The sequence below is a fragment of the Protopterus annectens genome, chromosome 2.part1 (genome assembly GCF_019279795.1).
Source record: "Protopterus annectens isolate FY-2018-M chromosome 2.part1, PAN1.0, whole genome shotgun sequence".
NCBI classification, from domain to species: Eukaryota; Metazoa; Chordata; order Ceratodontiformes; family Protopteridae; genus Protopterus; species Protopterus annectens.
Window position 1 is genome coordinate 662,458,333 of NC_056729.1, and position 16,268 is coordinate 662,474,600.

Consider the following 16,268-nt stretch of genomic DNA (forward strand, 5'->3'; position numbering starts at 1 on the left):
CAGCTGGAGTTATTTAACTAGTTAAATTGCTGTTATGTCTTACTGTGTAACTGTGGGCAGTGTTGCTATGTTCACTGTATTGTACTGTACTTTCTTTGCATTTTTCTTTTAAGTTTTGGTCAAAAATTGTCCACCTCAATCAATACAATCACTTTTTTGTAAGGAAAATAAATGAAATAAAATAAAATATCCAGTAGCTGGTAAATTAACAAATCCTCATAGAATATTAACTCTTAACTGTTTGTAATTTGGCAAGCTAACTTTCCATATGAGAATTTAGTACTTAGTTTGAGTATGTAGTTATATGAAATATCACATCTTATCATATCCAAATAGCATTTATTAATTTGTTGATTCCTGAATGGCTTTCTTTCTGATACATATTTGTTTCATGTTTGTTATGAAGGCATTCATAATGTTTACAGAATCTAAAAACATGATTATATATATATATATATATATATATATATATATATATATATATATATATATAAAATATTTTTCATGAAGCTTTACTATTTGAAACTCTCATAAATACCAATAACATACCTTGTTTTTTATTCATTATCCTTAAACTAAAAACAAATAAGCATATCATTTTAAGTGTCATCTATGTTTTCTTATTAACAATTGCTCTACCCATTAAATATTCTTTTGTATTTAAATCTGTTCTTAACAATAGTATGTAACACTTCGGTGCAAAAATGCAAATAAGCAAACCAGAACTTGAACACAAAATAGCAAATATTTCCACAACCACCATATACCTTCCTCGTGTACTTAAATAAGCTGGTATGAATGATATCCACACACTGACAAAGGCAAACATGCTAAATGTGATGAACTTGGCCTCATTAAAACTGTCAGGCAAGTTCCTTGACAAGAAAGCCAATGCAAAGCTTATATGTGCTAAAAGACTCAAGTATCCCAGCATGCACCAGAATGCTGCTGAAGAGCCTTCATTGCATTCAATAATTATTTTGCCAGGATACAACATTCTGTTGTATTCTGGAAAGGGTGGGGAAATAGCTAACCAAGTACAGCACAAAATTACTTGCACTGATGTCCCGGTAATTACAATAACATAGCAAAGCTTTGGACCAACCCACTTTCGTAAGGAACTGTTAGGCTTTTTTGCATTAAAAGCCATGACAACCATTACTGTCTTAGCAAGCACACATGAAACACACATGGCAAAGATGATTCCAAAAGTTGTTTGTCTCAAGATACAGTTTACAGTGTCTGGCTGACCAATAAAAATCAGTGGACAAAGGAAGCATAAAATAAGAGCCAGAAGAAGTAGGTAACTCAGTTCACGATTATTAGCTTTGACAATTGGAGTTCCATGGTACCATACAAAAACTACAAGAACAGACACTGTAAAAAGAGAACTGCATACAGAGATAACAGTGGTCACTATCCCAAGAGGTTCAATGAAAGAAAAAAACTCTTTGACTCTCGGAATACATCTGGTTTGGGCTTCATTGGGCCAGTGGTCTTCATGGCAGGAGATGCATTCATTAGAATCTGTAATGATAAATTAAATTATTAACTGTAAAATTCAGATACATTTATGTTACAACTATATTTTCCTGTGCTGTGTTTTCAATGGTTAATTTTTTCGAGCGTTTTGCTATAATACAAATATTGTTCCTGTTATGTAACAACATTACTATGTGCATTAATCAATTACAGTCTGCAGTGACGGGTATTCTGGGAGCATGCTGTTAAAGCCTCAGCTGTCAGTCTAAGACAAGAAATCCTTGAGGTGTAGAATTCTATTGTTTACATGTAATCATCAATATCAACATTCAAAGGACAGTGATGTATTCTGTGTATTTTTCTGTTGGCAAATTATTGCTTTTAATAATATTTATTGCCATCTGCGAGAAAAACATTGCAAATATTTCACAGATGAGCCTTTGTTCACAATATTTTTTCAACTGGAAAAGTAAACAAGTAATACAAATAGTACAATATGCTAATTTATAGCTGTTATAAGTAAGACCAGGTAGCAAACCTAAAAGAATATATTCTGCTGAAATTATCTTGAGGAGGTTTATTTGTAGATATAATTTATTAATACAAAATATTATTAATGTGTTTATCTTTACTTAGTAGATATGTTTTTATATATAATATACATGACATTTGTAATGGTTCATAATATTTATTTTGGATTCCTAAAGTATAATTGACTGCTGAAAGAAATGGCATATATATTCATAACTTTGTATTATGCTGTGCTAGCTTTGAACTGAGTGAAACTGTCTGTTAAGGTCATGTTGTAAGAAAATGTGATCTACAGTATGAGTACAGCTTGAGTAATGAGCCTGTCACACTTAACTGTTTTATTAAGCTGAATCATAAACATCATATTGCTACGAAAAATATATGACATGAAAAAATACTGGTTCCCCTTCATAGGCCTTATATTATCTTCTTTGAAGATGTCAAAGTCCTGACATTACTTACCTTGTATAAGCATATATATATTATGCTAAAAGCAAAGCAGAATGCCCAGAAATGGATCTGCCTTCTTTGCAATCAGAACTCTTGTGCTTATAAAATTAATTATGGGAATTTATGTCATTATCAAGTTGTTTTATCTCATTTCAGAAACTTGAAATCTTACCTTCAATGAATATAATCATGATAATGAGAAACTCAAATCACATTTTAATGAAAAAATCAACTAGTTCTAAACCTAACAGATGACCATATCTTACTCCTTTGGGAAACTTAGGAGACATCAGGACCACTTTATGTTCATCTGCTTAGTGCAGTTGGTATTTCTCAACATTTTCTTGTTGCTAAGAAAACAATACATAATTGTGTGTCAGGGCTATAACTTTTTAATTATGGGAAAACTTCCAAAAGAAGTAAGAATTAAAAGATCTGGCATGGCACTTGAGTTGCACCTCCTAAACTAGTGTGGTATCAGATTTGAAATTACTTAACCTACCACTGTATCCTTTTCCCACAATGGACCTGAATAGGAACTTTCATACAAAGATAAAAGGTCTCAGTTTTACCAGTAATTATTAGATTAACTGTGAAGTATAACTGTATTGTCATAAAATGTTGTGAATGATACAACATATTTGCTGTGTTCTAACAGTTTTTCTTTTCTGGAAAGGGCTGAGTAACTTGCAGTGTTTAAGAATGGTCACTGCTACTTTAAATAAAGGAACTGATGTTACATGGGAATGAGCTGCTCGCTAATTGGATAGGGCTTTTTATTCTAAGGCACAGGAGTTCCACTAATCATGTCACCTAAAAGGTTGCTTATTCATGCTGGGTGTCAGTTTGTTGTAGTTTGGTATAGTCCCATTGCTTCAAAAGTATAGTGGCACAGGCCACCATCATGAGACAGTTAAAGCAACTGGTTAGCTTCTGAAAGCTTTATACTGTACTGAATCCAGTAGTTTCAAAGTGAAATAAATATTTTGACCCATATCATATAATTTACTAATGGCATCTGATGTGGCAGACTTTACAGAGGCAGACTATTCATAATGAAGACACTCTTGAGTGATAAGCCTGATTTCCCAGACTGTAATGTATGCAAGGATCAGTCATATCTCCATATATGGGATTTTTATGACTGCTGTGTCTAGCAAGAGGTATAACTGATAGATGATATATAGCTGTTGTACTGAAAAATGTGTTGATGGCTCCTTGATACATACATGTTTATAATGCTTAAAATATTATATAACTGATTTAATTTTGCTCAATTATTTTGTCTGTTTCCCTTTTTCCTAAAAAAATACAATAGGTAAGACTCTGAGTGCTAAAGATAAGATCCTTTCAACATCAAATCATTTCAACAGAATCAAAAATGAAATATGGGGAACATTGTGTGTGTATATGTGTCTTTGTGTGTGTGTGTGTGTGTGTGTGTGTGTGTGTGTGTGTGTGTGTGTGTGTGTGTGTGTGTGTGTGTGTGTGTGTGTGTGTGTGTGTGTATGTGAGTGTGTGTGTGTGTGTGTGTGTGTGTGTGTGTGTGTGTGTGTGTGTGTGTGTGTGTGTGTCTGTGTTATATATGACTACTTTACTTGACTGTTGTATGACAGATGTAGTTTTGCAGGTGGTCTATACAAATCTACTCCATGTTGAAGAAACTGAGAATTGACTAAACTCTATAATCATTATACATGTGCAACAATGGACATAATACATTTTCTGTTTCTTAAAGTCTTTGATCACCTTTGCTATGTCAGTGATCATTGTATATAGCCTATGGTTACCATCATGTAAATTCTGATTTCCTGAAGCAGAGTTGGGAGGAGAGAAGGGAACTCAACAGAGCTATCCCTTATGCTGCCAACACAATTATCCCTTCGGAAATGTTCACCAGATATCAATGCTGGTTATTGTAGAGCATGTGACTTATTATGTTTCTGACTGTAGAATAAAGAAGTTTATACCTGGGGTCAGTACACGAAACGTAATTATACCAGCGTTCATCAACTTTATTATGTGTCGGCTTCCAGTGGGGTCATTTATTTGGTACACAATCAAAAATAAAACTCAAAATGATTTCAATTAAACTAATGTATCCTTTTAGCAGATAAAAAAATGGCTTACAAGTATCTTATCTGTAACATATATCCATCCCCATGTCTATACTCACTCAGTCTGTTCTAGATAAGTACAGTAAAACAGCACAATTTTTTTTGTTTTTTCATTTCAGTAGGTAATAAACTAGATAATCAGGTCAGGTCTGTATCATGTAAATCTCAAAGTACTTCAATATTATTAAAGATTATAGTCTGCAAGCTTGTCAGTATATAGTTATGCACTTACACCAGCCAGTGTTTTCATAACTGCATTTGAGTAATTCTGTGTATGGACACAACTTCAGACAACTGTTAATTGAACTGCTGGACTAAGAATGGTCCTCATAATTGCATCTGGATAAAATTAAATCTTTACCGCAGACAATTCCTGGTAGGCCATTATGGCAAATCTTTTATTGTACATTTGAGTTAGATTTAAATGGTACAGTTCTAGTATGAAATAAAATTTGAATTTAATGGAACAACAGAAAAGATAACCTGGTTATTAATGTTAATTTTGCAAAGTAGATGTGTTCACCTCCCTTCTATGGTCTGTTTTTAGTAAAAAAACATCTTTATTAAATTATCATGTATGACACAGGCAATCATACATTTATATACATGAAAAACCATATTGACATAATAGTTGCAAACATTGTACATCACAAACCATAATGACATAATTTTAGTTGCAAATATTATTCATTACTTATAATCTTTGCAGTCATTGCCAATCAAGCATTACATAGCTCATTCAAATCTTGCCTTCTTTTAAACTTCATTCCTCCTCTGCATGTCTTGTTTCCACAATTCTCATTTTTTCTATGTAATATGCTCCTTCCCTTTACAAAAATTCCTAATTTCAGTTGTTTTATCTGTGTTACTATATTGACTACTTCTAGTAAATTAGGTTTAGAGTTTGATTCCCATTTTCTAGTAATTATTTTTTGGTGGCCACCATAATTAGACTCAGCAAGAACTTATTATGTCTAGACAATTCTGATTCTGTATCATAGCTAAAAAAATCACTTCCTTAGTTACACCAATTTGCTCACCCAGTATCTCTGACAGAGCAGTCTACAGGGAATCTTTAAAGTCTGACAACACATTAAACTCCCAGAAAATATGTTCCCAATTATCGCTTTCTTCCTCATCACACCTCTAATATTTGCTATCTACTTGAGGAAAAATTCTTTGGAGTCTATTTTGGGTATAAAATACTTATGTAAACACTTCCAAGCAAAGATCCTAAAGAATTAGACCAGTATATCTCCCATTGGTTCTTTGTGAATTGCTTATCCAAACTATTTTTCCAATCTTTTCTAACCCCCTCTGATTGATTCTTATAGTTGTCATGCAATATTTTGTGTGCTCTTCTAATTATTCCTATTTTAATGACAGCTTCTGTTCTAGACTCTACTAAAACTCTACTACTGCTGGCCTTTCATTTAGGATCCCACTATTTTTTCTCTTTGACTATACTCTGATACCAATCCTTGATAGGGAAGGCAAACTCAAGCCTGCAGTCCAAAAAAATTTTTGGCCTCTTCCCATTCTATTACCTTTCCCTCTGTAATTATTTGCTCCCAATACCTTGATTCTTTTGCCAGTTTTCTCCAATAAATTTTAGCCTCCTCTTGTTTAATGCCTGTATCGCTAATTGTAGTCATCCCTATCAACAAAATCTCCTTTCTCCATTCCTGAGTTGGCTTGGTTCTTAGAATACTTTCTGCTACTTTATGGACATAATATTCTATATATTTATTGTTATTCTCCTTAAGGATCTGGATCCAAAATCCCATTCTCTACTTGTTTCTTGAGCTTCCTCCTTATTTCATCATCACCCCTTTCCACTTTGAATTATAGGTTTCTGCTTGTACGATGTACAGGAGCCTTAACTGTCTAGCTTTGAAATACCCCTTCAAACTGGGTAACCCCAAACTGCCTTGTTCAATTGGAAGAATCAGCTTATCCCACTTGACAGTTGTCATCTTCCCCTCCCAGATAAAATCCTTCAGCTCTCTATTAATTGCTATCCACAACTTCTCTTCTGTTGTTGATAAAAATATGCCTAAACCGTGTATAATACTAAAGGGACTAAACACATTTTAACTCCTTGTATCTTGCTATCCATATCCATATAACAAAGCTTCCAATGTCTCAGTTTTTTTTATCTTTTGTTTAGTCCCTTCCCACATATCCTTAGCTGCCACACCAGAATGCTTTTTAATCCATACTCCTATGTACTTTATTTTATCATGTCCCCATAAATATGGATATTGCTGAACCAATTTGTGTGTGGGTAAATAATTTATAGCTATTGCCTTTGTTTTAGATTCATTAATTCATTAATTTTGTATCAAGATTTGAAACTGCCCCAGAATGTTCCACAACACTGAAATGTCCTTTTCTGGTTTTATCGGGTATAAAACAATATCATCTATTTCTATATTTTTAAATTGCTAAATAAAATTTGTGATTTTTAGAGGAATAATATATGCAGAGTAGGGAAGCATCTTTGAGGTGTCTAATTTTGAAAACGAAAAAGATGTTACTGCAAATACCTCACTTAGGAAAATATTTTATTTTAAGATGTTTCAGTAAGTTTGACATATTAAGGTTCTGAGTTTACTACTACATGAGGTACAAAGATTAAGTCTAAGGGAAGGGGAGGGGAGGCTAGCTATCACAGGCTTACTGTTTTCATTGCCATTTTGGGTTCTACCTCATGTACTTCTTACAGCTTCACAATTACACTTGCAATAAAATACAGGCATCGTTTCTTCATGCAATATACAGTTAAGATTTTCACATCTAGCAGGAAAGCCAAGTAGGTTTCTCTAAATAAACCACTATTCTTCAAAATCGATAATGCATGACGAAAAGTTTAAGAGATAATTGAATTAACTGTAACATCTTGTAACCTACCTGGTGTACTGAGGACTACTTTTTGAAAACTGTTTTAGCATTTATTTTGCAATATGAAAAGAAATATGTGTTTAATACAAGAAACTCATATGTGTGTCTTCAGTTTGATATATAAGAAGAAAGGGATAACATATATGTTTGTTCTGGTTAACTTGACAAATAGGTGTGGGTGTAGCAGTGATCATTAAAATATTTTCTTTTTAAATCAGTTCAATCTGAGGAAGACACAGAAAGGAGATTTATTTTTTATATATATATATATATATATATATATATATATATATATATATATATATAGATATATATACACACACACACACATATATATGTATGTATATATATATATATATATATATATATATATATATATATATATATATATATATATATAAATATATATACATATATATATGGGTAGTTTTTTACAGAGAAAGATGTGAGGAATAGGTTAGACAATGATAGAAAGGACCTAGCTGTATTCTTTTGTTTACCAAAAATACATAAGAACTTACATAACCCCCCAGGTCGACCCATTATTTCAGCCTGCAACTATTTCCTACATAACACTGGTTTGATTTTACATAGAATATTTTTACCATATGTAGTTAAATCTCCAGTTTACATCAAAGATAGTATGGAATTTTTAAACAAAATATCCTCTATTTCTTGGAACAACAAAATGTATTGGTTGGTTATGGATGTTAAAAGTCTATATACCTCTATTAGACATGATGATGGCCTCAATGCAGTGAGATCTTCTTTAAAAGACAACCCTTCTGTTGATTTCATAGTAGATTTGTTGGATTTCTGTTTAAAGAATAATTATTTTATTTTTAATGATGTTTTGTATCGGCAGAAACAAAGGTACAGCAATGGGGCAGCTTTGCCCCATGTATATAATTGTTTATGAATTTTTGAAAGGAAATTTCTATTTGAGTTAAATTTTATGAAATGTAATGTGTTATTTTATTTTCGTTACATAGATGATTTCATTTTTATTTGTGATGGTGGTTTTGATTCAGTTAATGAATTTTTGACAGATTTACATGGTAACCCATTTGGGTTAGAATTTGATGGAATACAGAAGGGAAACAAAGTAATATTCTTGGATCTTGTTTTGGAGGGTACAGAACATGGTAAAATTATATCAAATATACATAGGAAATTTATAGATGGTAATCAATACCTTCATGCATCTAGTTGCCATCCTGTACATACTTTGGAAGCTCTCCCTTATGGGGAATTGGCAAGGGTATCTAGATTATGTAACACACAAGAAAATCTACAAAGGGAATGGGATATCACATATAATATGTTTTTGAAAAGAGGGTACAATGTGAATATTTTAGAAAATGCCCTTATGAAGGTAAAAAAGGAGGATAATATGGTAAGGAATAAATGTAATAAGGGTGAACATCACCATTATAAGAAATATCATCTGGCAGCCAGTGATAAAACTTGTAAGGATATTTATTTTGTCTCTACATATAATGTAAAAAGTGGAGACATAAAGGATGTAGTGGAACATTTTTGGAAATTTTTAGTGAAAGACAAGGGGCTGGATTCACGAAGGCTTGCACGGAGTCTAAGAGTAGTGTAAGACTCCATGCAGCCTTCGCGATCCAGGAACAGCCCAAAGTCCGTGTAAGAGCCAAGCTAAAACGTCTCTTACACGGAGTGGGCGTGGATAAGCTAACCACCTCACTTGCAGCCGAATAGCATGCAAATGAGGATGATTAGCGATCCAGGAAGCCCAGAACAGCCCGTGTAAGAGCCGTTTTAGCTGCAGAAATGTACTCAGTTGACAACTGAGTACGTTTCTGCAAAAACTGCAATGGAGCCATGTCAGCTCCAAATAAAGGGTGCATATGTGTCAGGCAGCATGCCAATGGACAAATATGTGGCCATTGGCAAGGTAACCTGATGCAAATATATGAAAAATATATATATTTTTTTTCGGTGATTGCCGATGTTTAAACCCAGCGCAGCCCCGTGCAAACAGGCTGCGCTGCATAGAACATAAAAACGAAGGTTTTAAACCCACAAATGTGGGTTTTATGCAATACATGGAATGTCAATGAAGGGGCCAGCAGACCAAAACCAACATGGCCACCGTGTAGTGGTTGCTAAGGGGGGAAGCTGAGTCTAAGAGATGTAACTAAGCATTAGTAGGCAATCTGATGCAAATGAGTGTAAGGATACTGAATTCCACTGTCACATAGCAAATGAGCACATTCTGAGTGGTGTAAGAGTTACATAAGGGGGAGGAACAGAGTAGGAGATAGGTGAAATCACAGGGGGGAATGGTAGAAAGAAATGCAGTTCACTGGAGGTTAGAGTTACATGACAGATGTCAGACAGATATCATGGAAAGAGGTGTGCCACTAAGTAAGCATGAGAAAGTCAAGAAATGGAAGGTGTACACTGTTGCCTACACCAAAGTTTCTTGCTGGATGTGTATGCGTGTCGCAGCGCCACGATAAGGCAGTGTGCGCGTGTAAGGCAGTGTGCACGTGGAAGGCAGACTGAGCATGTGGGAGCATGTTGGGAGATGTTTAACACCGTTTGCGGGTGCACGCGTTTTAACCGAATAAGCAGATTCGAACTGTGTAAGTATGTGCGCGTGTAAGCCACTGTGAGCGTGTTTCTGCTGGTTTGCACACGGCTCCTCCTGAGGAAACAGAAAGGAAAAAGGAAGCAACAGATTTAGTAGGAAGTTAGCAGGAATACTGCTGGAGCTAGCAGGTGAAAACAATTAGATGCAGGCAATTACACAGGCAGAATAGTAGCCCAGCCCAGCACTTAAAACTCTGCAAACAGCAGTGCAGAATGTTTCTCTCAAGAGACACTGCAAGACAGGAGTTAAGTTGTCAGAAGTGAAAATGAAAAGCTGAACTCAGAGCAGAAATGTTAGGGGCTGCCATAGCTGTCATAATGAGACATAGGCGACTTGCTGAGGGTGGTGACAATGCAGATGGTGCCAGACAACCCACAGTGAGGAGACGGAGAAGAGTGTACAGGCCCAGGGTCACCTACCACGGGTTACATGAGCTGGAGATAGTAGAGCTATAGAGTGGACAGAGACCTCCTGCAGCAAATAGTGGAGCTGTGCAGGCCACACCTCACACACAGAACCAACAGAGGGGAACCCATCCCAGTGGAAACCAAGGTATGTGTTGGCCTAAGAATACTAGCAACAGGTACCTTCCAGAGACCAACTGGTGATATGATGGGGATATCACAGGCATCAGCTTCCAGGGTACTGCACCAGTTCCTGGATGCCATGTCAGCAGATGTCGGTGATCATGTATATTTCCCCAATGCCCGTGAGGTATTGGCCAGCAATATGCGTCTCTTCCAGCAAATAGTGGAATACCCTGAGGTACTGGGTGCAATAGACTGCATGCACATACGCATCAAAGCACCAGCCGGTGAGCGGGGTAGGGCATACATCAACCGCAAGGGCTTCCCCTCCATCAACTGCCAGGTTGTGTGTGATGCCCAGGGCATAATAATGAATGTGTGTGCTGGCTGTCCTGGGAGCTACCACGATTCCCACATCTGGCATTTGACGCAGCTGTACCAGACATTTGCCAGTGGGGACATCCCGCACGGACACCTAGTGGAGGATGCAGGTTATGCACTGGAGCCGTGGCTGATGACACCCATCAGAAATGCACATGCACCTGAACAGGAACGCCATAGTGAGGCACACGCACAAACACGTAATGTAATAGAGCGTGTGTTTGGGCTGCTCAAGTCACGGTTCCGGTGTCTGGACACATCTGGTGGAGCCTTGCAGTACACACCAACTACATGTACCCAAATTGTCATGGTATGTGCTATGCTACATAATATGATCTTGCGAAAACAGCTGCAGCAGGACCAGCATAGGGCCGGGCCAAACAGCCCCCCACCATTGCCAAGGCCATCACAGGCAGAGCGTGACTCGGAGGAGGAACAACCTGAGCCTGCCCCAGTAGGCAGAAGGAGGTGTGCCCAGTATGCCCTGGCCTTGGCAAAGAGGCAATGCATAGCACATACACTGGCTCAGTAGGAACCCTGGGAATGATACCCCTCTGACTCACTCATATAGTAACAGGGATGCCTAACATGACACAACCTGCTCTCAAACATGTACAGGGAAGTGTAATATGCGCATTTGACAGAGACAGCCCTGCAGCACCACCTGAGGCATGAATGCTATGTGCTAAGTAATGTAACACCATGTACTATATGCACACCTGAGGACCCTGACTAACATCCTACCCTCACCAAGCATCATGCCACAACATGACAATGAGATGATCAAGTGCAACAATTGACTGAAGTATCGCAGTTAGTCAAAGGGGATCCAATGTGTGCCAGTCTGGGATGACATGCTGAGCATGACATGATGCACCACCTGCTAGGACTGGCGTGCACCTATCAGTGCAGGCCGTATGGATACTGGCAAAGGCAGTTGTCACCCACAGTGTGCCCTGAATAGGTAAGGCTCAAACCACAAACCTATCCCCATAGGTATCAGAAGGGATAAGAATAAGATAAGGGATAAGTTGAAACAGCAAGATGCATGCAGTCTAAACTCACCCAGTATGGAGAATGTTGATATCTGCCCTGTAACAGAAAACTGAGCCAAGGCTCACAACAGCACCCTAACACTACCAGGTTACACCTCATACTGTGCTGTACAGCCTCAAAACTTGGAACAAGCTACAAAAGGAGGGTGACTAGCAAGAATTGTCAAGGATAACCACACCCCCATGTTGGTACCACAACAAAAAGCACCATGGACTAGCCATGCTCAAGTAACAGTGGCTAAAACTGCCCCCCAGTTTATAGCCTGCTACAGACTACAGTCCCAACACCAGGAACTGCACCTGGCCTATGCTGGAATACATGAAAATACCCAGACATAGACTGGGAGCATTATACTAGCTCCAACAGTGTAGGACAAAAGTTCATAGAATCCATAAACCAAAAGGCCCAGGAACAATGTACCACTCCCACAAGAGGGGTAAGCATACTGGATGTGATAATCAGCAACATGCGTACTGGATGGCAAGATCAGAAGTGTATTGCTCACTGGTAAAACCAGACCATAGAGTAATCACACTGGATATACAAATCCTGACCACAGTCCCTGGCCAGAAAACCACAGTGGAAAACATGTGTTAAGCAATATTTGCACTCCTCCAAACTGATGTGGAATCCATTAAAGGTCCCGTGCAGGTGCAAAATATGGGCCACACCTCAGAACCTGTAATACAGCCATTCCATGAACACTGCCAGGAATGCTTGGATTATGCAGTCCTAAATTAAAACAAGACACAATGCCATACATCAGAAATCTGGCATGGTGGACACCAGCCATAACTAAACCATGCAAGAGAATGAGGAAGCTACTACATGATAGAGCAAACATAAACAATGAAGTAATCACTGATCAGTATTATGGCAATAAAATCTGTCCACACATACAATCCACTAAGGCCAGCCACAACAAGTGGAATCTGTGAATCCTGAGGCAATGTTACACCTGCCCCAAGTACACAGACAACCCCCAACTCCACCCAAGAAATACAAATATATGTGAGAGATGCAACCATCTATCCAAACTGGAGGCTGAGCTCCCTCAACTCAGTACTCCCAAAACAAGTCAGGAGGAGAAGGTAACCACACACACCACAAACACAGTCCCACATAGACCTATCACAACTGCAAACCAAACACATAAACACAGAAAAACATTCCCGGAGGCACAAACTACAAACACAGCACACCAACAGAGGCCTCTAAAGCAGACACCCAATCAAACAACCTCCAAACATAGCACATGCAACACATAGTACACAAAGCTGGTGTGCCAAACAGTCACAGGCCAGAAGGAGAAACAACATGCCTGATACAGCTGTAATAGGTGACCCCATAGTCAGACACACTGCTGTCCCACACCAGACTGAACAAGGGAAAGGGTACAGTAAGCTGCCTGTAGGCTGCCACAATATGCCACATAACAGAAGTATGCAGGTCACTCCAAAGCAAGTAGAAATATGATGCAGTCATAGTCCATGCTGGTGTGAATGACCTGAGATGTACCGCCCTAGACTACATGAAAAGAGACATAGATGAGCTATCTGATTATGTAGTCCAGGCCGGTATGACACTCACTGTTTGCAGCATCCTACCCTTACCAAGAATAATGCCACAGTACAAACACGGAATGATCAGTCATAGCAAGTGGCACACTTACTGGTGTCATTCCAAGGGGATCCAATGTCTGTCTGCTTGGGATGTCATGCTTGACAAGCCACGCAGCTGTTCTTGGATGGCCTGCACCTGTTACCCTGGGCGTCTGAATATTGGATAAGGCCTTTGCCACCTCCATAGAGCCTTTTGTAGGCAAGGCTGAAAAGACTGACCCACCACCCTAGAAAACATAAGTGGGAAGAAACATAAGGGAAATGCTGACCAATGCCAGATGTGTACACCCCAATATGCATGCTCCCAAGGCCATCCCCAGTATGGAGAACATCGATGTCTGTGCAGTGACAGAAACCTGCTGCAAGCCTCCTGACAGCACACCAGCACTACCAGGTTATACCACGTATCATGTGTCATGGCCCCAAAACCTGGAACAAAACATAAAAGGAGGGTGAGTATCCATAGTCAGCACAGACACCCATACGTCCAGGTAACTGACAATGCACAAGGCATTGAGTCCACCCATGTGCAACTAACTGTAGGCAAGACTGCTGTACAGTCTGTAGCATGCTACAGACCGCACTCTCACACACAGTAACCCCACCCAGCCGTCCTGAAGACACTGGACAGTATGAATGTCCCACCAAATACCAAACAAGGTACCACAAATTACCACATAGGTGGTTAACCATTATGTATGGAAGGAGTAACCAGGGACCTAGGGACACAAGTGGACAGTAACCTGTTATGTGACACCCACATTGCCAATGTGGCTAGGAAGACTGTCTACATTTGACACCGTATCAGGAAAGGATTCACATCTACGTCAACAGAGGTCATTGTGCCCCTATACTTTTCTCTAATCACACCCATAATCTAGTACAATGCCTCATATGGGATGTACCTTACCTGACACCTGCAGCAGTTAGAAAGACCTCAAAGGTACCTCACCAAGAGGATAAAGGGTCTCAAATATATGTCATATGCTGCCTGGCTGTAGACACCCCAGCTGAATGCAGTCACATACTGCCTACACAGAGGCATTGCATGCCTGTTGTAGGAGGCCATGCCCAACACAGGAGTAATGGACATGCTCCACCCCAGAAAACTCAAATCCATCGGAGCTGTGAGAGTGAGAGATGTCAACCTCAACAAATAATGAAATAGGATGTGCTGGTGGGACAGATACATACTCCAGAGGCTCCCCACACCCTGGACCAGAATCCCACTCCATGTTAGGCAGGGCCCCTCACTGACACTCTTCAACAGGAATCTTGCCAAGTGGATGGATGATTGTAGAGTTACACTGGGGGTCTTCACTGTGTCATGTCCAGACAGAGGCACAGCAAAGCAAATCATAAATGGCCATAATATTCACATAGCAAGGGGTGGCAAAAGCCACACACACTCTGGCTAGGCTAACAAATGCCCTAGGGGGGATAGCCTAGTATGAACCTATGAACCTATGAAGATACAAATTGTACAGGACACTAAGGATAATCCCAAGGCTTTCACAACTGATGGTAGGAACCATGTTGGGAATTCACAGATATGCCCTGAATCACACAAATATCACAAACACACACACATATTGCCAACATACATCCTGACAGTTGCAGTGCAACCCCCCCCCCCACCGAATGCAGAATATCTATTCCAGCAGACTGCTGGCCCCCTGATATTGCAGATGCTGAGGTAACAGCCAACATCTACAAAGCAAAACACACAGCAGCAATGGTATGAGATGGTGTCCTGGGCTTAGTGCAACATGGACTCCAAGATGAATGGAATGCCAAGCCACACTACTGCTCAATGTCAGCCTTACCACAGAATATGTACCCAAAGAGCAGTGTACAACAACAGTGGTCCTTCTCAACAAAGGTGTTGCCTGAATGGATACTGAAAACTACTACCCCAGAATCCTGAGAAGCTCGGTTTGCACAGCTATGGAAAGGATCAGCATGTACCACAGACATAAAGATATTGGGAACCTATTGACACCGGACCCAACCCAGTGTGGCTTTCTCAAGTGCAGATCCTGCCCCTAAACATGTTTGACTCAATTGAAACAGTCATTAAGGTCATTGATGAGGGCAATGTGGTCCACACAGTGTAGCTGGACCTTGCAAAGGCTTCTATACAATACCCTACGTGTTCATTATAGATAAGCTCACTAGCTTAAATATAAACCCCTATGTCAGTAGAGGGGTTGCAAACCAGACCAAGGACAGAACAGACATGGTCAGACATGCTGCAGCCATGTCAGACTACAAACCAGATATAACTGGCATCCCACAAGGCTTTGTCCTGGGATCTCCCTCGTCTGGTATATATGTCCCATAGGTACAGGCAAACATGGAAGGACTGTGTCCGAACATGTTTGCAGAGGACTACAAACTGCTCACCACATATGATCCACCAGCTGACACAAGCATCCCACAAAAGGGCCACATAGAAACAGACAACTGGTGCCAAAGCCATGTCAGCAAGCTAATTGCAGAAACGTGTATAGTCAACCCCCGAGGATATACAGTAAGTGCCCACCAATTACCACATAGGTGTTTACCCATT

General features: G+C 39.1%; 1 protein-coding gene across 1 annotated transcript in view; it reads right to left on the bottom strand.

Annotated features, from left to right (window-relative positions):
• Positions 1-610: 610 nt before the first annotated feature.
• LOC122794894 (vomeronasal type-2 receptor 26-like) overlaps positions 611-16,268 on the bottom strand; it is a 191,079-nt gene continuing 175,421 nt past the window's right edge. The window contains exon 3 of the mRNA XM_044063492.1: positions 611-1,527. Coding sequence (XP_043919427.1) covers positions 611-1,527 — 917 coding nt within the window. The remainder of the gene's footprint in view (positions 1,528-16,268) is intronic.